Source organism: Myzus persicae, unplaced genomic scaffold, assembly GCF_001856785.1.
Source record: "Myzus persicae strain clone G006 unplaced genomic scaffold, MPER_G0061.0, whole genome shotgun sequence".
Lineage (NCBI taxonomy): Eukaryota > Metazoa > Arthropoda > Insecta > Hemiptera > Aphididae > Myzus > Myzus persicae.
The window spans coordinates 266,883-291,986 of record NW_019101191.1 but is presented as its reverse complement, the minus strand read 5'-3'; the positions used below and the strand labels follow the sequence as shown (position 1 = coordinate 291,986).

At 40.9% G+C, this 25,104-nt stretch overlaps 1 protein-coding gene across 4 annotated transcripts in view; it reads left to right on the top strand.

Moving 5' to 3' along the window:
- Positions 1 to 25,038, top strand: part of LOC111028126 (nuclear hormone receptor E75-like) — a 36,160-nt gene extending 11,122 nt beyond the window's left edge. Inside the window, exons 1-7 of one of the 4 annotated variants that reach the window (XM_022306664.1) lie at positions 5,329 to 5,998; positions 13,527 to 13,615; positions 17,571 to 17,715; positions 21,380 to 21,621; positions 22,475 to 22,693; positions 22,832 to 23,006; positions 23,173 to 25,038. In XM_022306664.1, the coding sequence (XP_022162356.1) occupies positions 5,896 to 5,998; positions 13,527 to 13,615; positions 17,571 to 17,715; positions 21,380 to 21,621; positions 22,475 to 22,693; positions 22,832 to 23,006; positions 23,173 to 24,815 (2,616 nt within the window). In that variant the 5' untranslated portion in view covers positions 5,329 to 5,895 and the 3' untranslated portion in view covers positions 24,816 to 25,038. Of the gene's footprint in view, positions 1 to 5,328; positions 5,999 to 10,240; positions 10,515 to 13,258; positions 13,320 to 13,526; positions 13,616 to 17,570; positions 17,716 to 21,379; positions 21,622 to 22,474; positions 22,694 to 22,831; positions 23,007 to 23,172 lie in introns of those variants that run through there. The other 3 variants (XM_022306665.1, XM_022306666.1, XM_022306663.1) reach the window with 3 other exon arrangements.
- The last annotated feature ends 66 nt before the right edge of the window (positions 25,039 to 25,104 follow it).

The following is a 25,104-nucleotide window of genomic DNA, read 5'->3' as shown; positions in this document are numbered from 1 at the left end:
ATTCTCATAAACTCGTTTTAAAATAATATCGCTTAAACCAAAGTAATAATTTTTTTTTGAAGACTATTTGTTAGAAAATATACTCAACTTTAAAAACGTCGAATACATCTGGTCACACAAACTGTAGGCATTTTAAACCATTGGTTTGCGGACTAAGTATTTAAGCCTAAATTTAAATTTTACCAAGTCAACATTTTGTAAATTGACATGATAATATCGATTTGCTATACCTAGTACAATATTATATTGTTTGTCGTTCGATTCTCGCATAGTAGGTCAAAATGTTTTACTCTGCTAGATGTATAAACTTCTATATAGGTAAATAGGTTAATAATATGTATGGATACTACATGAATTTAGTTGACTGGCTTTTTTTTCTTACAGCTATAATACAATTTAGCTGAAATACGTGTTGTGGTCCACTTCTAAGAATGTGTAAAACACTAAAACATATATATAACATAAAAGTTTTGAATTCAGTTCACGTCTGTTGCAGTGTTCGGCGCGAAACGCCATGTCTATATTTAAAAGAGACAGATGTATAATTTCACGAATATATGACCTTTGAATGCTTTCAATATAAAGTAAAACCTTGGCGGGTTTTTTTTCAATACACGTGTGCATGTATGTGTGTGTGTTTTGCGCGCTTAAAATATCTCGTCGGTCGTGTATTCAAAAACGCGTCACTGTATCCTATGATAATATGTATACCATTGTCATGTAAAGATTAAAATATTTTATGAAATATTTGAAAATTATTATCTGGAATAATAACGTAGGCACCTCAAATAAGTTATAAATTAATTTTGTGAAAACGTCGAACATCAAATGTTGAGTAGTCGTGTATATTATAATATTAATACTTACACGAGTTACACGTTGACATACTATTATATTCGTGTGTACACGTAATATACTACCTAATTTATATGACGTCACTCTACCCACATACTGTTCGTAGGTATTAAGGTATAGTTTTATATTGTATGGGATACATTGAACCGCGGTTTTAGTAGGGCGACGTTCAACGACAGCCGATCATTACGTATTTTATATTATATTTTTTTTATTATTATTTACGTATGAAAGAATTATAAGATTATCTATAACATCAACTCCTGCAGCGATACCTCCGTTGTACTACACTAACGCATTACAAAAAAATTAAAAGACAAGAGAGTGGGTGATGTATCATAATATGATATACTTAGGAGAATATTCATCACCTCCGTCATCATCGTCATCGTTGTTGTTGTCGCTTGTGCCGTTATATTATTATTACGGATGAGATAGCCAAGTGTATATATATAGCTATGTACCTATATACTGATGTAGTTGTTTTATTCTTATTATTTTCACCGCTCCGTATACGCATGTATGGTTTAAATTTTCTCTCGCTTATAGACGCGACTCGTTTCCTCAGAAGACAACGGTAGTTGTTGTTGTTGTTGTTGTTGTTGTTGTTGTTGTTGTAGTCGTCGTCGTCGTCTTCGTTTCCCGAGACGCAAAAACACTCAACCAGTTTTCCCGTACGGCGATCTCCATTATTATGTCCCCGCCGCGGCCCGTCTATGCTTAAATATACCTCTATGTACGGTGTGTGAGTGTCTACGACCGGAGTCCCGTTAGAAGATAGTCGTTGCCGCCGCCGCAGTCGTACGGTTATAGGTACAATTATTTTTTTTCACCTTCGTTTTCGAAACGAAAGTAACGGAGAAATCTCATCCGCGTCATTCCGGTCGACGGCGCTCGCGATCGGCCGGCGAAAAGGAAATTTCGCTTTCTTCGGAGGCAGTGACCGCTTTTTCTCTCTCTCTCTCTCTCTCTCTCTCTCTCTCTCACTCTGCAAGAGTCCTGAGAACGTGGCACTTGTTCTCGTTCGCCTATATATTCCTATCGGGGCACGAAATCCATTTTACCGTTTCTCGGGACTCCCCACTCCCCGTTCACCCTTTTTACAGCGTCTTCATACAGTATATTGGGCATAGTAGTCGCGATTTGATACTTTTACTGATTTTTGTTTTGTTGTTTTATCGTTATTGGTTGGACAAATTATAACACATAATAACGCGCTGTTCGAGGGGCCAACGTCCCCGTAATACCGTATTTGACCCACATTGACACACTGCATGGTCTTATCAATTGGGTAAATATGTATATACCTAGGTATATGACTACATTGTGTGTATGCACAGTGTAAACGTATTTACGCATACAATAATATTAAAACTAACCATGTTACCTAGGACAGCGGCGGGCGAGCACATATGTCATGGAAAGAAAAAAAAAGTTATAACAATGCCTGGGTGTATAATGTATATATGTATACATATTATGTGTATGGTTATATAAACTTGCGTATCGAAAGTCAACATCCGCTTGTAATGGTTCAAATTATATTTGGCAACTGTTTATTTTTCATACATCCTACTTAGAGGCCATGCACCTGTAAACGATTATCAACAATAATTACACTCATGTATAATATATTTGTGTATTACATGATCTCGTTGCAAACCATTATAAACATATTAAACACATGCTTCGCCGTCATTTGTAATGATGAGCATTTGGTATTATTATAGTATGTTCTAAAAGTCAGTCCCGTATCAATCTAATTACCTCCGTGGCAAGTAAACTGAAATTCAGCCATTCGAGTGTGTGGGGGGGGGGTTTATAAATTTATCCCCACACCATTGACTGCGTTTAAATTTTATCACATTTAACTTATTAAGATTCTTCTACGCCTTTATGCCGAGGCCTTGAAGTTGAATCAAAATAATGTCTCCTCAGCTCAAAATAGTTAAATATTTATTTTCGATATTAGTTCGATAAAAAAAATATTGATTAAAATGATTGGGCTGTGAGGCGCAATACCTCGTAAAATTATATTTTATGTGTATAAAAACTATAATTATTTATGTGCGATGAAGTCCTAAATAACATAAAATGGCTGTTTATTCAACAGTTAAATCTATAAGAAAATTAATGCCATAAAATTGGAATTTTTTTTAGACTATCATTTGAGAAGACAGCATTAAAATCAAATATATTTTATTGATGTGTCACGGTCTCATAGAGCTACTTTGGGGTGATACTGACCTTTTGGAACATTCTGTATACTATTTTTAATACTTCTATAAAGTTAGTGATAAAAGGACGAATAAAATGACGGATGAAATTGTGTAAATATATGACATGTATAAATACACATTTTTGCGACTTTATACCTCTCAAGTCTCCACTCTTTTCCATGATAGTATTTGTTAAGTGTATAAATACTATCTGTTACTGTGAATTATTATTTATCTACACAAATACATACTGTTCATGTAAAATATTTATATGTGTTTGTATTAAAATGTATAATATATCCTTATAGATGTTTGTACATACTTCATAATATATACGAATATAGGTAATATAGTGTATCGTACAACTGTGTCCTTGGAATTTAATATTTTTGAAACACTGTAATTTATACTTATTATAGGACTATTTGGTAATTGAAATTAGTATACGACAGGTGGCTAATAGCGGTCGTTCAAAGAGTTCAAGGGAACCTAATCCATATATATATATATACATTCATATATACAACATACACGCTCAGAAGTATAAAATATAGGTACTGTTCAATGTACAAACCATTTTTAATACATCGATTAAAAAATGTATCAAACCGAATTACTCATTGAATATAATTTTATAGTAAAGTATGGTTGAACAAAACATGCTGTATTCGGTTAACTTCTTAGAAAAATGTTTTGTGCTATTGCTCAATATGTATAGTATACATTTGTATATATTACTGTATAAACGTTTATCAGTTAATTCGCGATTTAGCAATGACACCATTGTGATTTGACTTTTGTTGTTGTGCCATTCTTTAAATTAGATACTTGAAAAATAGGCTTATCTGTAACAAAATAATTATAGTATACATTTAAAGAGTCAATGACACCACTGCACTTTAACGTCAAAATCAATTTTAGTATGCCAAGTACTTATTTTTGCATATTGTTTACAAAAGCATTTCGACAAAACAATGCCATAATTACATTCATATCAGCAAAACCCATCATAAATCTTTAACCACAGTACCTATACTCTAATTATTTGTCTATTACTCGAATACATAATATTATATATTATATAATTGTATTGAATTTAAATTCTTAATCATAAATTGCTAAATTATTTTAAATTATCAAGTAGAGTTATAATATATAATAATATTATAATGTGTGTAACATCCTGACCGCGTTTGGCAAACTGTTTCATAAATTGATTTTGTTATCAACTCCATATCGTTTTTTTTTTTTTTTATTTAGAACTTTCAGCTACAGCTATTATAGTTCGACAATTACAAGAATACAATCAAACCAATAATACTAAATATGATAATAATAAATCTGATTAATACAAATAATGATAGAACTCCATATCGTTATATGTATTGAAAATGAGCATAATTCGTCGACCCTGCGTTTATACATAAAAAAATTATTTGTGTTATTTATCGCGTATTATGATATTTAAATATACTACTTTATTATTTTCGTACTCATTTGCAATAATGTATGCATATTATTTTGTATACGTATAGGTATATCTTATATACAAATAGACGGTTAACCCGATGATGGTTGTTTTGCAAACCTCATTTCGCGAAAGTCTATAAGTAACGGATAATTTAGATACGGCCACGATGACGATGACGATGATCTTGATGTCGGTCAGGTGCCGATTTTCTAAAAAAAAATTTTTAATAATGAAAGAGAGAAGATGGGGTTAACGGACTCTCATGTTTTCGAATTGTTGACCCGTTACGTCGACAAGATGGGGGTCGCGGGGGCGCTTGCGAGCGATGGAAGTCGGTGAAAGTAAAACGACTGTTAACGAATCGGAATACGAAAAAACGGATAAAACACTAATAATAATAAATATAATAATGATAGTAGCAGTAAACTGTGACCGTTATAAACCGTTAAGACGTGGTCCTCGGGAGAGTGAAAGTGCACCAACGTCATTGAACTCTCGCGGGAAAGCGGAGCGGTGGCTTTATTATTTTGCATTTTATACCGAAGAGCCTCGTGTAGGAGAAATTTCTCGTTTCGAGCTCCGCGCGTCTATAATATTACACTTGACCGTCGCCGCCGCGACTACCACCGCCATTGCAACGGGTCTCGAACGCCACAGCAACGTCTCTCGCGCGAGTAGAGAGAGCGAACAGCAATCAGACGGGGAGAGAGAGTGAGAAAAAGAGAGAGAGACGGTCACACAACGACGGACGGACTGGCTCCTCGTGTACCGGTACGGTTTTCACTTTCAGTGTCATCTCGACAGCTACACAAATCGGTTCTCTCGTCAGAACCGCGATACATGTGTTATACTATAACATTTGTAACGATAAACAGTATTTTATATTATAATATACGCTTAGTAAAGTCTTCTCGTATTTCGGCTCAGTTTTCTTGCAGTGCGCTTGAGTTTTTTTTAATTTATGACAATTATATCACACTACCTTTATACACCTGCAGGTATTACACTATAGGTACGCTTATCGGCAGAGTGCGATTCCGAGTTTGTTACGTTTAAATTTCACCGTCGCAACGACTACGACGCGCGTACGCCAGTGCATTAGTGATTTAAGCCGCGAACCGTCGTCATCGTCGCCGTCGAACACGGCAGTTTAATAATAACGCGTGACGTAAACTTTTCGAGCTTTACACCCGTGCAGAGTCCTTCTCATTTCGCTGTAGCAAGTGTGCGTTTTGTCGTCCTCCGAGAAAAAATAAAGTGCCGATAAATGGACGTCATCGTCTGAACCACGGTTGGGTTACCGGACAACTAAACCTATTTCAGAACGTTTTTTGATCAAAGGCTAAGACCATGACCGTTATAAATTTCAAACCCACCGCGGATGTCGTCATCGATCAATATCGGTCTCCGCAGACGACGGGTGAACATTTGCTCTTGGGAAGGGTGTTGGCAGGTATATTATTATATTTTATACACTAATAATTTATTGTTCTGTCATAATTACATATTTTATGAAATCGAAAAATAAAAAAAAAATTTTAAAAAAATAGATAAAGAGGGTGGGTGTCGTGGGTGGTCTGGTTCGGGGTGCAGAGAGTGTGTCATAACTCATAATAAACGTTGATCGCCGAGGGTCGCCCGCGCGACGGGGGCGTCCGGGGGTGACCGCGAGTCCCGCGATCTGGGTCAGGTCGTTGCTCTCCCCGTGAACCGACTCCCGCGCCGCGGCGGCATTTGGCCGTGGGTTTTTCGGGAGAGCGTTGTTTCGTCTCTATGTGCGTGCGCGCGCTCGTTTTTATACGCGTTATATATGCATGGAATTGCGCATGCGTGCATGAGATCGTTTGCTCGCCCGCCCGAAGGAGGTCAGCAATCACAACAGGGACCCCGTAGGTTATTCAACTCGACCGAAACTGGGGCAAGATGTTAGTTGCGAATGGCCCGGTGCCGCGCGTCCGAACCCTACGCCCACCCGCTTACCGCGGCGGACTCTCCGCGGTCCGTGTAGGTTTCGCGATAACGCTCACGGGCCGCGCACCGTCCGCGTTCGCACACACAGGCACGCCGTTCTAGGACACGAGTTCATTGGCACCGCCGCCGTGGCACGTTCTCGGCTCATGGCGCTCTGGTGTATTATAAGCCGTCAAGGTGTTTTTCAATACGAAATGTGCTTATGTGAGTGTGTACAATGAACAAAATACGCACACATATTGCATATTATATTATTTGTGTATTAATGTATAATATATAATATCTCTTGGCAATGATTATATGTGCCGTCGTTCTCTCTCGCTCTTCTGCTGCGCGTGCACACGTCATTATCGTATTATGTTCTTTATAAATTACAATAAATATAATAGCATTATATTATACATATTTGTTTCATTGTCACCTTCGCGTAATCGTAACTGCGTTGCGCAATTTCGTCGTCGTCCATCGACACACACACACACACACACACACACACACACACACACACACACACACACACACACACTTGTGTATTTATTATTATTATTATTATCATCATCATCCTATTTACTGTACTTGCGAGTTTACTGTGCGAGTTTCTATTATCAATACCCATTGCCGCCAATGCGACTATATACTATACTGTATGTTATGCGGTTCGCAAATCGGTGGAGGTCGGAGAGGGATAGCTATGAAAACTGATATTTTTCGGCATAAAAGGGAAACGATATACGACCGGACGATTCGTTACGGGACGCGTGTTGCGGTTTATACGTGTTTGGGTAGGATGAGTGGGTGGGGCGAGAGGAAGTCCTATGCGAGATCCGGTGGAACGCGTTAAAAAAGTGAGAGTTCTCCATGATATCGGTGAAAGTATTATATTTTTTTTTACTATTATTTTTATTATTATTATTATCATTTTTTTATGTACGGTTACTCCGAACCAGTTTCACTTTCGTGTGTGCAATGCGCAAGAGGTCATCGACCAAAGTGAAAACTCGGCTAAACCGTTATATGCGGCTAAATAAAAATATACAATAATAGGACATAATTATTTTATTATATTTAAAGACACTTCGAGGTATAGGAAGATATTATGTATGTAAACGTATATATAGTATTTATACTTAATAATAATTGAGAATGATTTTGAATATTATGTCGATTTTAATTATATTCGCTAAGGATAATATGATATATTGTTCTCATGTTCAGCTGTATAATTCTTACATTGTAATATATTATATCCCACCCGGTAGGCGACGTTAACCACGCGTAAATTTTAATATGCATTATGGGATTCGTGTCCAATTTTAAATATAAACCATCGGCGGCGGCGGCGGCCTTGATATGTTTTTATTTTCTATATGTGTATCATGTGTGTGTGTGTGTGTGTGTGTGTGTGTATATATTTCGGGCCGTCCGCCGTTCTTCTCGTCGCTCGACGATGGCCGTTGCCACGGGATACCCGAATAACGCGCGCCCTTGTGACCGAGAGCAATGCCCTGTCCCGTTCGCCCCGATCCCCGCCCGACTTGACCCGAATATCGGCGTAAAAATCCCCACGACGATGACGGGCAAGCGCGCGCGCATACTTTATATAACGATGTATATAAATTATAAATAAATATAATATATAATACCGGTGACCCAGATTTGGCAAGGTGAGAGACCGTTCGTATTTTTTTTCCTTTATCACACCGCTCTGTACGTAACATATTGTAGCCCACGTGAGACATTTTACCATAGTGGTAGGTATAGGTAGTAAAATATTTTTCAAACCGTCACTTTCCGACACAGTTACATATACTATTTATTACTATTATTGGGTATCGGAAAAATCATCGGATTTAATATACATATTATATTATATAGTGAGTTGTGTATAATAGGTGGTAGGTGGACGTTATGTAACTACTGCACCATAAACTTGACAAGGTGCACCCAGGGCTATTAATAATAATAATAATAATAATAATGACAATGATATGTGAACCGCTCGCGAATGGGGCTTTAAGATAATAATATAATTATAAATGTATAATGTACCTAATACCTATATTATATTATAATATAGTTAATGGAAGTGCGTATATATAGTGCGTATACTACCGTCGCGACGAGGGGCTTCTTATTCAAAAATTTGCACGTCTCCGCTTACCTCCTATAGTCATATCTACCGTGGTAACCGTGGTAACGCAGTCGCCGACCTGTTCCCCGGTCGTCGCGCCACACATAAAGTTCATCAACCCTTTTCCGTGTCACGTGCATTCTGTTTCGGTTTAACGCCACCGGGCGCCGCTACCGCCGACGGTGATTCGCGTGTATGTATGTATGTATACATAGTGTTTTATACTTTTATACATACGCACACGCTGTATACATAAACACACATATATCCATGTGTATATAAATTGTATATACGCACACAACAGGCTATCGCTGTATGGCCTCCACCGCCACCCCCTCGCACGTCTTGCAGTGCGTGTGTACGACCCGGTGCTTGTGAACTTTGAGAAAAGTACACTGACCTCGATATGATTTTTTATTAAATATTTTGGTATTATTAAGTTGGACGGGTTTTTTTTATTATTATTTTTAGTTGTTTTTTTTTTCTTGCAAGCCCCCGTGTACGGCACATCTAGTGTAGTACTGTTCGTGTGGTATTTTTATTTTACTCACGTCGCCCCCGGCAATGCTAATTATAATTTTTTTTTCCATCACGAATTTTTTTTGTTGCAAATTTATTATAGTATAATATCTTATCGAGCTGCATTACTGTTGGCATGTAATGTATACATATAGGTACATAATAATAGTATCAAGCCACGAAATTTACGTTTTCGGGTCAACATCGCGTGTAATCTGTGTTTGTGTATACACATATAATACATTTTAATTTACCCGTAGATAACACATTACGATTTAATAATCTAACTAGAGTTTAAAAAATGGCTATAAAGAAATAAAAATAACAACGATATTTTGTTTGCACAGTTTGCCAATCTCGTTTTATAGACTATAGCCGGCCTGCAGTGTGCGTGTGTTTGCAGACTCTATCACTGTACAGAGTGATGTAACTCAAGTATAGGTACCATATTTTAAGGCTGTCGGTATAATAAAAATAATAATAATATGATACCCGTTTCATTGCGCATAGGGCCTAACCCGTGCGCGCTGTATAAATCAACAACAATATGCGTAAACACTCGTTTTGCTCTTCTGTTATTATCGGTCGGGTAAAGTCCGCGGCGTGGCAGCACCTTCGCGTCAGGCCTCCCTCGAATATTATTCACTACGCGGTAGTACACGTGGGGTGCGAATTATTTTTGAAAGGAAATCCGCGAATGAAGTACCCAAAGGGTCGTGTACACAGGGATGGTGAGCTTATAGCGATGGGGTGGGTGAAACGGGCACGGTGTATGTATACACAAATATAAATATATGTGGGTGTGTGTATATACCGAGTGCGCGTGTGGTGTATACATGACGTCAACCGCTGCTCTGCCGCCCGTGGCGGCGTTCAGCAAACCCTTCGGGACGATCGTTTCTGCCCCCTCCGTGGCGTAACCCTGGAACGCCTGTGAAGGACATTGACCCTGCCGCCGAGCGCGCCCGGCACGCCGCCGCCTCGGTGGTCCCCGCGCGCCATCACAATACACATGCAGAACGTTTCGGGACGCACCGCGGGCGCGACGTGCTTTTATTTATCTATTTACATGTATACTGTTTATATACGATACTAATAATAACAATTATTAATAACAGTGTATATGCAAACGAAATAGCGATTGATAGCAATATTTAATATACAAAATTATCATAATAATATGTGAAGGTGTTTAACGCTTGAATGTGCCATAATACATCGTCATTCGTCTACAACATACATTTACTTTAAGTATACCTATCTAAAATTTAAATAAAGTTTCTCGCATTCTTCTCGATGATTAGTCAAAACGAAGTCGATACCACAGACGACGTAACGTTGAAGCAAGGTAAGGGAGTAAAAAAACAAAAACAACAACTTATAATGACAATAATTTTTTTTCAATACCCACATAGGGACGGTGGGTGAAAATTAATTATAAATAATATTTGTTATTTCAGAGTGTTTTTTGAGTTTCTAAATTCGTTTTTATTCTTCTATTTGTTACGTTTATATTATTAGAGTGCGAGTGCGCTCACTGTTATTGTATGAGTATATGATATACATAATAAGCGTTAAGTGTGTATGTGTGTGTGTGTGTGTGTGTTCGTGTGCGCGCGCGTGTGTACGTTTGAACGTTACGAACGACCGCGACGGCGAATTGTACCGTGTAAATAGTGCGTGTGTGTGTAAGCGCGCGCGAAAATGGGCCGGCGGGCACATGCGCAACAGTATTGAGCGACCAGACACAGACTCACTCAAGGCCGCGTTGACCCACAATCGGGCGCTCGGTCAACGACCGATCCTTGGGCCGTTTCCCGCTGCACCGCCCTCTCAGGACGCAACCCGCCCCACCACCATCAGTGGTTGAAAAAAAAAGTCGCTTCATTTTGATGTGCTGAAGTCCTAGCGCGAAATTTTTGTTTTTTTTTAAGCCAACCGCCGCCGCCCTGTTCACCGATCAATTTTTATACCTTGTTTTCGGTTTTGAGTTAATCCCCGACATAATTCCATAAATATGTAATACAAGGGCGAACGATGTATAGTAATAAATAATAATTTAATAATAACGATACACCGTTAATTGAATTTTACATATTATGCGTTTACAGTGTATATAGTTACACTTTATTATTCACTGGTTTCAGTGTACACATATATTTATTATAATATTATATTGTGAATTATTATTATTATTATTATTATTATTATTATTATTATTATTATTGTGCGTGCGCTCGCGTATTGTCTGACGGTAGCGGCGTATAACTGGGCTGCGGGCCAATTAAAATATAATATATAATGCTTTTGCGCGCGCGCCTCTTGCATACTCGTGGTACGAGCGGCGAATTGAGCGTTTGAGCGTTTGAGCGAGCGGTGTGCGCCGCTTGAGAGTTGCTTGACCCGAGCGCCCGGCCGCCGGGATCAGTTCAACGGCCCAGAACTGGGTCATGACTGTAACCGTGTCGCTACTTACGTAACGGCCTCAACGGCGGCGACGGCGTGCAGTAATATTAGCGGAGCACGCGTTTCGCTCTCCCGCCGTATTATTGGCGGCGCTCTGGTTTTATTTTTTTATCCAACCTGTACTTAAGCCTCTTCTTGCTACTGGACGTGAGTCAACATACTGTTTAAGTGATGATAATAATAATATTTAATTATTATTTTACGTCATTGAGGAGGGGGGGGTAGTCCTTCAAATAAATAATTTGTTTTATATCTAAATTAAGTTTCCATCATGTATCGAAAAATATTTTTTCGAGAATTTGTATAAGTGTAATGGTTTTTTTCGTTTTTGATCATATCGTCGTCGAATTTTTTTTTTAGCCCACTATTTTAAGATCTATATTAATATTAAATACACTTACGCGGTTGAGTGATGGTACGCTTGGTACGCTATGTGTTGTTATGAATCTGAGGCAAAAACATCATTGTATAACAATAAACAAACCGGCCAATTTATTAACGGACGGTCTGGTAGGGGGGTTTGCGGTGTGATTGTGGAGGGGAGTTCGCTGGAATTCTAGGACTAGTGTTGGCCAATGCGCAGTAGAAAAAAACGGCAACGGTCGGCGCGAGGGGACCGGAGAAAGTGCAACGGCCTCTCCTCGCGTAACACAATGCTAATAGGTTACGGCAATCTCAGGTTATCGAACCGCTACCACCGTCGTATGTGTAATTTTATTTATATATTATTACCATTATTATTATTATTTTTTCATAATAATAATAATGTGACATACATTTCATCAGGCGTTCGAAGGACAACCCCTAAAGATTTTCGGTCACATCGAATACTACACCAGCTAGTTTCGCCGCCGCGAGTTTTTAGGTCCGTTACGTGTGTATTATGTTATAGTGTTTTGTATTATTCGCCAAACGCAATTATAATATATAATACAATAATTAATATTATAATGGGTCAACGGCATTGTATAGGCACACACACACTGCACGCATATACTACACGCGACACGCCAGTCATCACTACAAACAATATAATGTACCTAATGTAGTATATTATAATGTTCCGCATTTGTGAATTCATTTGGCACTGCAATCGTCATCGTCGCTACCGGACGTTAACCCGGACAACGACCCGTTTTCTGAAAAAGAAAATACGCATATATTATCCCCAACTCGGACGGATATTGGACATTCGTGTTATTTTAATAGGTACTATACATTAAATATATGCGGGATGTCAAATTAAGATTTATTATATTATTAAGTATGTGATAGTTTGTGTGTTATACATGACGCACAAAGACTTAAACGCCCAGCGATCGCAGCAACGGCGAAATATCCTCCGACCTTCGGGCCACCGGGTATCTAAGTCAAGGTCGATGAACCTGTGCACCGCCCGTTCGAACGCCGTGGGCGTGAACGGCCCCATCTGCCGTCACCAATCGGAGCGCGGCGGTGGTGGTAGCATCCCTCGCGCACCTCGGCACTTTGCCACCCTTCGGTCATCGAAACACCCTCAGTGTTTGATCGTGTGGTGTGCGACGACGACGGGCCAGCGATTTCCGGACTAATATTATTCAGACGTCCGCGCTTTTATTATATACACAAAATAATCGATTATTATTATATATTGGTTGCGCGATGCCGGTCACGATGATAATCCGACGGGATTCGAATGAAATTTCCGGTTAGATCAGCATTTTTATTGTATAATTACCTAATGTTTATACGATAAATAATTTAGCTATGATGATTTTTATTTAATTTATATAGAGCTGTCTGGCAATAAATTACTGCCCAGCGATTACAAATAATATTACCACATAATAATTATATTAAAATATATTATAAATACAGCAAAGTTAAAATTTTTGTTTTTTTTTTATTGTTTCAGAATTTGATGGTGACACAGTACTGTGCCGAGTATGCGGTGACAGGGCGTCCGGGTTCCATTACGGCGTACACTCTTGTGAGGGATGCAAAGTGAGTACACATTTATGCGTAAAACGTTACATATTAAATATAGTCATACATTTACACATAATATATACTTAACCGAAGTGCGCATAACACGTTGCGTGTATTATGTTTTATATTTTTGAACGTGCGAGTATAAATATACATAAACAATAATAATAAACACACACACACAAATACAATAGGTGGATAGGTTTTTTTGAATTCGAAGGTTCGCAAAACCTGAGGGAAAAGTATATATTATATATAATATATATTATATATAAGAAGTAGAAAAATACTCCTCGTTTACGCACATAATATATAGTCTTAGGACAGGAAGAGGAGGACGTGACGTAACGGATAGCGCCTGCCGCCGCGTCTTTGACGTCAGCGAAAGTCCTCACTCGGACCGGTCCACTTTCTTCTTCACTTTCTTCCAGCGCGACCGCCTCCATTGCGGTAGCGGCGTCGGCGTTCACCGTTATAATACCTATATAATATATGTGCTTCGCGGTGCAACAAACCTGCAGTTATATAAAATATATATTATAATAATACAAATAAAATATAGAAACCACTCGTTTCCGCCTATAATATTTTTTATGTATTTAAATATAATATACATAATTGTATTATGATATATGCCGTGACTTCCTGGCCGAGAAAAATTATTTAATTTTGTCGAAAATTTAAATTACTACAATCCAGTAAAGCCTGCGGGTCTCTGGGTCTCTGGTTCCGTTGCAAACTCCTAGTCCAAAAAAAAAACAACAATATAATATACGAAACCAATAATAAAACAATATAATTATTGCACACCATGCGCGCCACGGTTTTATCTCGTCAGCGGCTTTTTGTTACGCGCTTGGCGACCCATTGTTTTTTGTTCGCATTTCTCATGTGCTCACACATTCATCTGTACATTATATGGTATATACATTAAACACGTGTATATACGTCTTCTCCAAGACCTATACCTACTATTTTGTACCGTTATCCAAGCGGCGCCGCACGCGGTGGCATTTTCGAAGGACACGTTGTCGTTACATTATCGCCCTGTCGCGTCGCTCGTACATTACCGGGTCGGGAACAAAAAAATAAGGGTTGACGTGTACATAAAAATGCGCGCGTACCGCAAACGGCGGGCGGTCGGTTCAGGGCTACTATATTATCATGGTATAAACCACGAGTGCTTAGAATACGTCTGTTCGTATATATTATAATATTATTATAATATGTATTATAATATCACAACTACTTGTTGACGCTGACCTCGTCGGAGGTCCGAGGGTTGTTGCAGTGAATCCCGTTAGCCTTTTTTATTCTTTTTCGTGTAGGTATATATATGTATATAATATTATGTAACGCACATACGTTGTTGTTGTTTAGGTTTTTGTGTTCCGTCCTATAACTGTAAAAATTTGAGTATAGAGATTTATCGTACACCGTAGCCGGACGACTGTGGATTTTATAACCTCCTCCTCTTCGTAGTCAAGTACGGTCCGTTTTTATTATCTACCATATTTTGTTCACTTATAGCATTACTCATCATATAAGTATTAATATCATAATATGCGATGTACGCACTTGTTTATCGACGACGTTCTCTCTCGTGATTTGGAAATCCCCGGGAGTTATGACCCGGCCACCACCGCCGACGAGTGCGTTGACACCGCTCAGCGCGCCGTCGCCGCCGCAACCAGGGCGGACCGGGTATTCGTGATGAAATTAGGCCGATATGACGTCATAGGCCAATGACTTTTCGCCAGGCCAACAAACCGCATACACTCGCACGTTTTATATTATAATATATTATATTACAAATGTGTTGTATGTATGTGCGTATGGTGTTCTATTTGCATATTTATCAAAACGGATCTGTGTTAAATGTTTGCAAAATCCATTTTGTCGTCCTATAAATCGTCGATAACGACGATGGCTATTTTTTATCTCAAAAATCTCTCCTAAACTGTTCTAGCCTATTATTTTCTGATAATCCGATGGTTGGGCGGTTTATTATTTAATTTTTACTATTTTGGTTTTAGGTCAATCGTCAATTAAATTGTAAAAAAAAAATAAAACGACTTGCTCGTCGTCATTCCCCACGCAACATAAAAAAAGTTATAATATACATGTGCACATATACACATACCTATATAATAATGTTATATGAATTTATCATCGCGCTTTGTCCTTCGCATTTTTTTTTTTATGACACAGATATTATCCCAACGACTAACTAAATATTCGAGTGTCGTTTGACCTGCCATATAAACATTATCATGTTATGCCTGCACATATGTATACGCAAACAATATATTATGTTATACAATTCGCGCAATCTAAATTTTTTAACGCTCTAGTTTCGCAGTGATTTTTGAACACGCACGCGGTTTATGCGAGTGCAAATATCATAAAACAATATTATCGTATACCTTATATACACAGTGATAAATGTGAGGCTATATGATATATACGTGTCACCGAGTTCATTGATCGAATATCGCATTTATCACACCTATAAGTACACACGCACTACTCGAGTTCTAATGCCCATAAAGTGGCGTAGTGTTAAGTGTGCGGCCGAACAAACTCCTGGTAAAATAGGAAATGTTAAGGTACACACAGTCACACAGAATAATATATTAATTTAAATATAATATCATATACATGGGTGGAGAGGTGCTCGCGTCATTATTTTAATAATATGTACTAATAACTTTTTATATCCTACTGCTGCCGAATTGGATTGAAAACATTTATTGTGTCGTGGTGTGGTGGTCATCGGAATAACAATATAACTCATAACGAGATAAATATGAACAGCTACCCCCTTCCCCAGTTTTTTGCTAAAGAACTCGAACACATCATGTTGTTGACTCCGCTGTTAAACTATATCATATGTATACTGGTGCGATCGGGTGGGGAAGCTGTGAAAAGGTTACCTATATATATATTAGTATTATTATAACGCGCACCGTTATGTACTTTTACTTGTATATGTAGGTATACACACAAAAATATGTATATATATATATATATATAATCATAATAATAATAATATTGTGTACCGCCACCACCAGCTCTCTTCTCCCCTCCTCGAGTACATATTATTATTATAATATACCGCAACCACGGTCGCGCTGCATCTTCTGTGCGTCATATAACGGGCCCCGTCGACTTGCAGGTATACATAATATATATGTATATATAAGGCAGTCAGTCAGGTAGATTATATTATTTATATATATATAGGTACGTGTGCGTGCAGTTTTTTGCACCCGCGCCCGGTGGGAGTCATTCCTCCCGCGGCCGCGTTGTTTTCTAGACGTTATTATAACAGAGCTGAGTCGCGTAATATAATAATAATAATAATAATATATATTTTTACCGTGGTGGTGGTGGCGGCAGCGACGAGTTTAACGCACCGCAATTGGGTCATCGTCGCCGCCGCCGCCGACCGGCAGAACCGTCGTGCAAGCCAACCGGAGTAGTGTGGCGCGTATATTACAATATTGTAGACGCGCCTGCAGTCGCGAGCTGATAGCCTTAGTGTGTGTGTGTTCGAGTGTGTGCGAAAAAGCGACGAAAATTTTTTTCTTCTCTTTACGATAATAAATATATATGAATTACATACTTGATAATATACGATATCAAACGCGAAAACTGTGAAAAAAAATTGTGTGCTCATATATAATATAATAATATAGTAGTAGTGAAAAAAAAATCGTTCATCATATCGGTTTTACTCTATTATTGGTTAATGATAATATAACATACTCGCACGTCGTAATTAATAATATATATAATATTATACGTCGAAGAAATGCCTCCAATTTGTACGGAAAAAACGTCGTCTGCGTGCTGGCGTTGCGCCGGCGATTCCGGCGCCGAGTCCAGCGCGGCGGACACGGACGATTCCGACTGTAGCACGACCAGTTCGTCCAATAACTATACTTCAACCACCGATCGGTTACAGGGCTTTTTCCGCCGGAGCATTCAGCAGAAGATCCAGTACCGACCATGCACCAAAAACCAACAGTGCAACATCTTGCGGATCAACAGGAACAGGTGTCAATACTGCCGGCTCCGCAAGTGCATCAGCGTCGGCATGAGTCGAGACGGTGAGCATAGTTTTTTGTATATTATAATAATAACAATAACAATAGTTTAAATATTAGTTTAGTACCATTTTAATTATTATTACTTACCTATTACATATTATATTATATTAATATAATTTAATAAATTGCCATACACATACGAAAACCCGTCTGCCCGACTATATATATATATATATATATATATACACATACAACGATATACCTAACCTAAGCCCTAACCTTCGGCTATTTAAATACACTCATAAACACTGTGTCTAGCTGCAAGAATATAATATGTGTGGCACCTTTATATATTTTTCCATGACCTATACCTACCAGCGACCGAGTTGCGATTAATTCGTCAAACGCGATTTTTAACCGTCACCTCGACCGTCTCCGTAGTTCCTCACATTACCTACTATTAATTAAATCATATTGTTTATTTGTTTATTTTTTTGTTGTCGTTATATTTGGCAGACAATAATTGAATAATTTCAATATATTTAATGTATTATATTCACACATATTTTTTTGCTTCTTATTTTTCAACAATTTCGGCACACTCGACGATGTCATATTATTATATCGGTTGTACAGAATATCGTCATATATATTATGTATTTATGCTTTGTACATGCATAGTACATACACAAATACATAAATACATGCATGCATGTGTATATATATGACTGTCCTATCAACCAATGTGTATAGCACAATATAATATATGTGTGTGTAATCGGTCAATGACGTAACGCCGCCGCCGCTGCTGAGTGGTTTATTATGCGCATACACAAAGAACAGTCGCAATGACCTGTTTTTTAGCAGTTCGTTCAACTCTCGATGTCGATGGCCGCCCCGATTACTCTCCCGCCAGCAACTGCACAACAACCGCCGCTGCCGCCGATACCGTTCCCTCGGCCGCCTCCTCTATTAGATAACAATATTTTTTGCAAAACAATACCGGACAATTCTAAAATGTTATGTCGATACAAATTTTAACTCGGTTTTTGATTGAAAAATATCCGAACTTCCGATTATGAGAAATATTATATATAATATGTTATTGGGATTTTATCGACAGAATAAAAAGATTGATTTTGTTTGGAATTGACGTTTGAACTTTTTCTTTCGGTGAGTGAAAAAAAAAATACCAAAAAAGTGGGGCTTATTCGCAAACAAAAATAATAATAATAATAGTAATAAAAATAATAATAATATTGTCACGGTCGTTTCGCGACAAATGGTGGCGACCTCTAGCGGCCTGACGGCGTGATTGTGGTTGCAGCGGCCGGCCCGCCAGATGGCGGTGCCGATGTGCCCGACCGTCGACAAACAAAAATTTGCGATCCACGATAGGTACAAGCATCTTAGGATTTGCGGAGGCGTATTGTTCGAAAAATACGACAAAAAAAGGCCACACGACAGACGACCGATTACAAGTACAGCACTCGTAACGATTTATAACATACAGACTGTAACCAATGTTATTATAAATTACAATATCAATACTATTATTCTGAGTTACCGACCTTGTGAACGCGCCTACAACAAGTGCACTCCGCGCGCTATCGGTCGACCTCGGAGCAATAATGTATATAGAGATAAACTCGTCGTTTTTTTTGTTTTGCGCGCGCGTTTGAGACGGCTTTTGTGCTCGACCAGCTGCATTAATAATAATAATCATACAATATCGTCGACCGATCGACACAGAAAATACACTACCCGAAAACGTTCTTGTTGGACTCAGCATTTTGTGGCCGCCACCGCACGGTGTGTAATAATTATAACTATAATCATTTATACTTATTATAATATCGTTATTAATAATAATACATTAATGTATCGTTGTGCGCAAAACGACCGCTACCCAAATGCGTCTCTTTGGAGATTCGTCAAAAGGTGCTCGACGACGGGGTTCCTGGGGTGGAGGAGTGTCTTTGAGCGTGTCGCGCGATTCGCTGCCGCACGCGCCGTGCCCAAGTTCAAGGGTACGCGATCGACCGAAGCGTACTTCACTGGGCGGCGGCGTCGTCGTCGTCGTCGTTTGTTGAGTGAGTGGGTGGGGGGCGCCGTGCCATCTCGTACCCGCCGCCGCCGACCCTACTCTTCTCGACGTGTACCATTGCCGCCGCCGCCGAGTCCCCACCAACGGGCGCCGCCGAATCGAACGCAGTGGCGGACGTTGGCGTGTGGCCGTGAAACGGGCTCATTGTGATCGTGAACCGCGTACGCTCGTCCGGTCTCGTCCGGGAAATGTCGTTCGTCGTACGAAACTTGGTCGCATCGCGTACCGGCAGTGTTGCTACCGCGTGATATTGGTACTGTGCGATATTTTTTCGAATTTCGTTGCCGATCGCTGTTTTAGGTTTCTCTTACGATAATGACAATAATTTATTACCGTCGTCTTCAAACTCGGGATAATTGCGATTTTTCGTAGTGCCATTTTTGTTTGTTCGCTGTTCGAGAAAAAAAATAACAAATCGTGTGTTGGTGTTTTTTTTTTGTCAGTTTATTAATATCGTCGTTGATATAATTATTTTTTAAAACTATACCAAAATGAGTAAAAAATCCATCCTTAAGGATATACTCTGCAACGGAGTCGTACGTTACTCCAACGCCCGTACGTATTTATTTATTTGGATTTTTAGTATATTTTCGCTTGAAGTAAACAAATTTTGCGGTATTAAATCGTAAAGATGCGCACGCTGTGTGTATTTGTTTTTTTGGGGCCACCGCGCGCTTTCGTCGTCCTCGTCACGAGCGCACACGCCGCAGAACCGCGCGTCGGCGGTTCCCTCTCCGCGCGCAGCGTTATAGTTGCGCGGGCGCGCGCGCGTTCGTGCGTGTTGTCGTACGCTTACTTTCTAGTCGACCTCGGTAAAAGTGAAATTGTGTACCAATTTCTCTCTCATTCGCGCCCCCACGAACGACGACGACTACGACGACCCAAATCACATCTCGGGAGAGCCGCGTGAAAAAAAGATAATAGAAAAAACCGACACGAATGAATATCAATAATATTATTTCATACCATTATTATTGTTTGACTTTCACCGTCGCGATTTTTCTCCTCTTCTTGGCTTTCGTCAACGCTCGCCCACAGTCCCACGCACACGTATAATATACATCACGCGTTTCGACGGTGGTCTGGATCGATTCGCTCGGTTCGTTTCAAGGGCATTACGAGTCAAGGGCAAATATCTACCCCCGCGGGTGTTATGTCTGAAAAATATGTGCGCGCGCTCCAGTGTGTGTGTTTGTGAGTGTGGGTGGTAGCCGCCGCCTCGAAAGGGACAGTGCGCAGGATATTTGCCCGGCACCTGCTGCTACCGCTACCGCCGCCGTCACCGCCGCCGCCGCTGCCACCGTTGTTCGTTTCGTGTGTGCTGCGCTGACGGCGTCCGTAGCTGAGAGCAGTCGCAGTGTAACATCCGCGCGCGTTCACGACGGTCGCATCATCATGTTGGCCAAATGCGATTCCACGACAAAACGTACGAACGACTGACCTGGTTTTTTTTTTCTTCCCTTCGCACCCTCACACTCACTACTTATGTTCACTTATTTACTGATATCCAATATATTTTACTACATTTATTACATACTGACTATAAAACTATTTTTGTGCGTTCGGTTTTGTTAAATAATTTTTTTTCTAAACGGACCGTATTTTTATCTTTTACAGCTGTACGATTCGGCCGTGTGCCTAAACGGGAAAAGGCTCGTATAATGGCCGCCATGCAGCACAGCAGTAACTCCAAAAGCCAGGAGAAGGCCGCCGTGGCGGAGCTTGAAGACGACCAGAGACTCGTCGCCAGCGTAGTCAGGGCACATCTGGAGACTTGCGATTTCACGTCGGACAAGGTCGCGCCCACGTTGGCCCGTGCCCGCGAACAGCCAAATTACACCTTGTGCCATCCGACACTGGTGAGTTTAACACTCAATCTTTATTATAATAGTTTTCGCGCGTTAAAATGTATTATAGTGCAGCAACGTTATTCAAATCAGATTTGACGTGTACCTACTTATTTTGTTACGTTATTCGTGCGTATACCTATAATCATATCGTTCAGGAAGAACCTTGACGACGTGTTTTGTGCGTTAATCAACAAGGTCTGCTGGTATGCAAATGTTTGTGTACACAGCTCGGTGTTTACAAAACTATACATTTTATAACATTATATATTCTCGTGCACAGTGCATACGTGCAAACGTATATTGCATCGTTCGCGGTGCTTGGTTTTGGATCCATTTCATTTGGTTAAAATTGTTTTGAGTTTATTTATTTATTTTTTGAAATGTTGTTCTTAGCTGTTTTCACGCAGCTGCCGCCCCGGGTAATAAGGCACAACGTAGTAGTACCAATTTCTCCGCGACACGTCCTTGGCCTTGTTGCCACCGAATTTCCTAAACGACTTTATAATAATTATTATTTTATTACCTGCCGCGACGCGGGTGACGTACGCCTCTCACACTCCTCTCTCCGCCCCTCCACTTAAACGTTTTTCCGTATACGCTGGCCGCGGCGACCGGTGGCGATCGTCGTGGTTCAAACGCCGTTGTGTTCCGCTCGAGCGCGATGGTGCAACCCGTTTGAAAACCCGATACATCTCTCTTATTATTATTTTTATCGTCATCTTGTCCATATGTATTGTCATTTTTAATAACGTTGTTGGCCTTGATGCGTCGCCGCCACTATCAAGGCCGCGATAAATATAATAATAATTAATCGTCGCACCTTAACTCATCCAATACCGTTTTTTGTCTCTTCCATGTGCAGGCTTGCCCGTTGAACCCGAGTCCACGACCCGTCACCGGACAACAAGAACTATTGAACGACTTTTCGAAGCGATTCTCGCCGGCTATACGCGGCGTGGTCGAGTTCGCCAAGCGCATACCCGGTTTCGGGTTACTCGCCCAAGACGACCAGGTGACCTTGCTCAAAGCCGGTGTTTTCGAGGTGCTGCTTGTTCGCTTGGCCTGCATGTTCGACTCTGAGGTAAGTGTCTTATATAGTAATTGTGTACCAACGCGTATCAATACTTATATACCTATATACACATATAATGCATATTTGCGTGTCACGGTTTTTTCGGCGTGTATTGACCTCGATTTTTCCTCTTTTTGTTTCGCGCAGTGTAACAGCATGGTAACGCTCAACGGTCAAGTGTTGCGCAGAGAATCAGTTTGCGCATACTCCAACGCTAGATTCCTCACCGATTCCATGTTCGAGTTTGCCGAGAGGTTGAACGCAATGCGACTGAACGATTCGGAAATTGGTCTATTCAACGCCGTCATCGTGATCGCTGCCGGTTAGTTTCAGTTTAAGATATTATTAATTATTATTCATATTAGTTTATTATTTATTCACGAAAATAACAAATCGTAAAAATACTTTAATGTGTTACAAACATTTTAATTTTTAAGGAGAGCAAAGTTTTAAAACGTTTGGTATTATTTTTGTTTTCACAAAAACAGATCGCCCAGGTTTACGCAATGTCGAATTCATCGAGCGCATGCACAAACAGTTGAAATGCGCGTTGCAGTCGGTGCTCATGCAAAACCATCCCGACCGTCCTAGCTTGTGCCAAGAACTGTTGAAGAAAATCCCGGACTTGAGGACGCTCAACACGTTGCACTCCGAGAAACTGCTGGCGTTCAAGATGACTGAACAGCAAAACCAACTAGACCAACAGCAACAACATCAACAGCAACAGCACCAGGACACTACCACCACAACCAGCATCGCATCTGCTGCCACCCAACATCATCAAAACATCGGTGGCATGTGGAGCCTGATGATGAACGGCACCGACGATTTCAACCGCAAGAGCCCGGAGGAGGCAGGCTCGTCGTCGTGGTCGGATGAGACCACTTCCGTGGAAGACATGAAGAGCCTGGCTATGTTGGACGAAGTCAAGAGCCCGCTGGGATCGGTGTCCAGCACCGAATCTGTGTGCTCAGACGAATACCATCATGGACCAAGCAAACACGCGGCGAGTGCTCCCCTGTTGGCGGCTTCGCTGGCTGGGGCCGTGTGCCCGATCAGACGGCATGCAGCCGCGCCTTCGGACGAACTACACCACCAGGTGATCGTCCGGCCGATGTCTTGCCGCCGATACCAGCGGAAGCAGGACTCGCCAACTGACTCTGGCATCGAGTCGGGCACGGAGAAGCTGGACAGGCCAATGCCACACAGCGCGCCCACTTCAGTGTGCTCCAGCCCGCGGTCCACCGTCGAGGACGTCGTCATGTCGGCCGACTCACACCATCCGGCTGCCATTGAGGACATGCCGGTGCTGAAGCGCGTGCTCCAAGCGCCGCCGTTGTACGACACCAACTCACTGATGGACGAGGCGTACAAACCGCACAAAAAGTTCCGCGCCCTGCGTAGCGCCAAAGACTCGGCCGAAGCTGAGGCTGTCCGACCATCAGTGGCGACTACCGTCCACAACAACAGCACCCTCCTCAACCACCTCCAACAAAGCCACCACCACAATTCGCCGCAATTGCACCATCACCTCACGTCGTCGTCTTTGTCGAGCACTCATTCGACGCTGGCCAAGTCACTGCGCGAGACCCCAAAGATGACCGCGGAACAGATCAAACGCACCGAAGACATTCACAACTTTATAATGCGCGAGGACACGGCGTGCAGTGGTTACCAACAACAACACCACCATCACCACCACCATAACAACAACAACCACCTACACCAACAACAACCTCCGACCAGGTGGCAACATACGCCTGTCATTACTTCTGCCTTGGCCCAGAACAGTTGCAGATTGTCGCCGACGCCGCCCACCAGCAGGTATGCGTCGTCGACGGTGAGCAGTGGTGGCGTTTTGGCGCGCGTCCTATCGCCGTCGTCTTCGTCGTGTGCGTCTCCGCCGCCGTCGGCGCTGTCGATGGTCATGCGCCGCACGCCTTCACCCAACGTTGTCAACCTCCAGGTGGGCATTACCAACGCAGCCGCAGCCGCAGCCGAGGCGGCGGCCGCTCACCAGCAGCCGCTCAACCTGTCCAAAAAGCTGTCCCCGTCGCCGACGTCTGCCGTCGGCAGTGGTACCCCCACGCCACCATCTCCTGCTCCCGCTCAGGTGGCAATGGAAGCGTAAGCCACCCTCACCCCGCCCACCACACTCCCCGTTGCCGTACGTAACCGCATCGACTCGATCTCACGAGAGTCAATCTCTAGACCAAAACACGAAAAAAATCAACAATTGGAAACAAATGGGGTTTCTATACGCAAACCAAAACAGGTGCGGTGATCGTTTTCCTATTTTAATAATTTTTTTTTGTTTTAATTTTAATTATTTTTTTTGTGGCAATACATAAAACTGTGTACATATTACTATAAAATATTAGGCCTTACGAGTTTAAGTTTAATTATATAATATAATATCA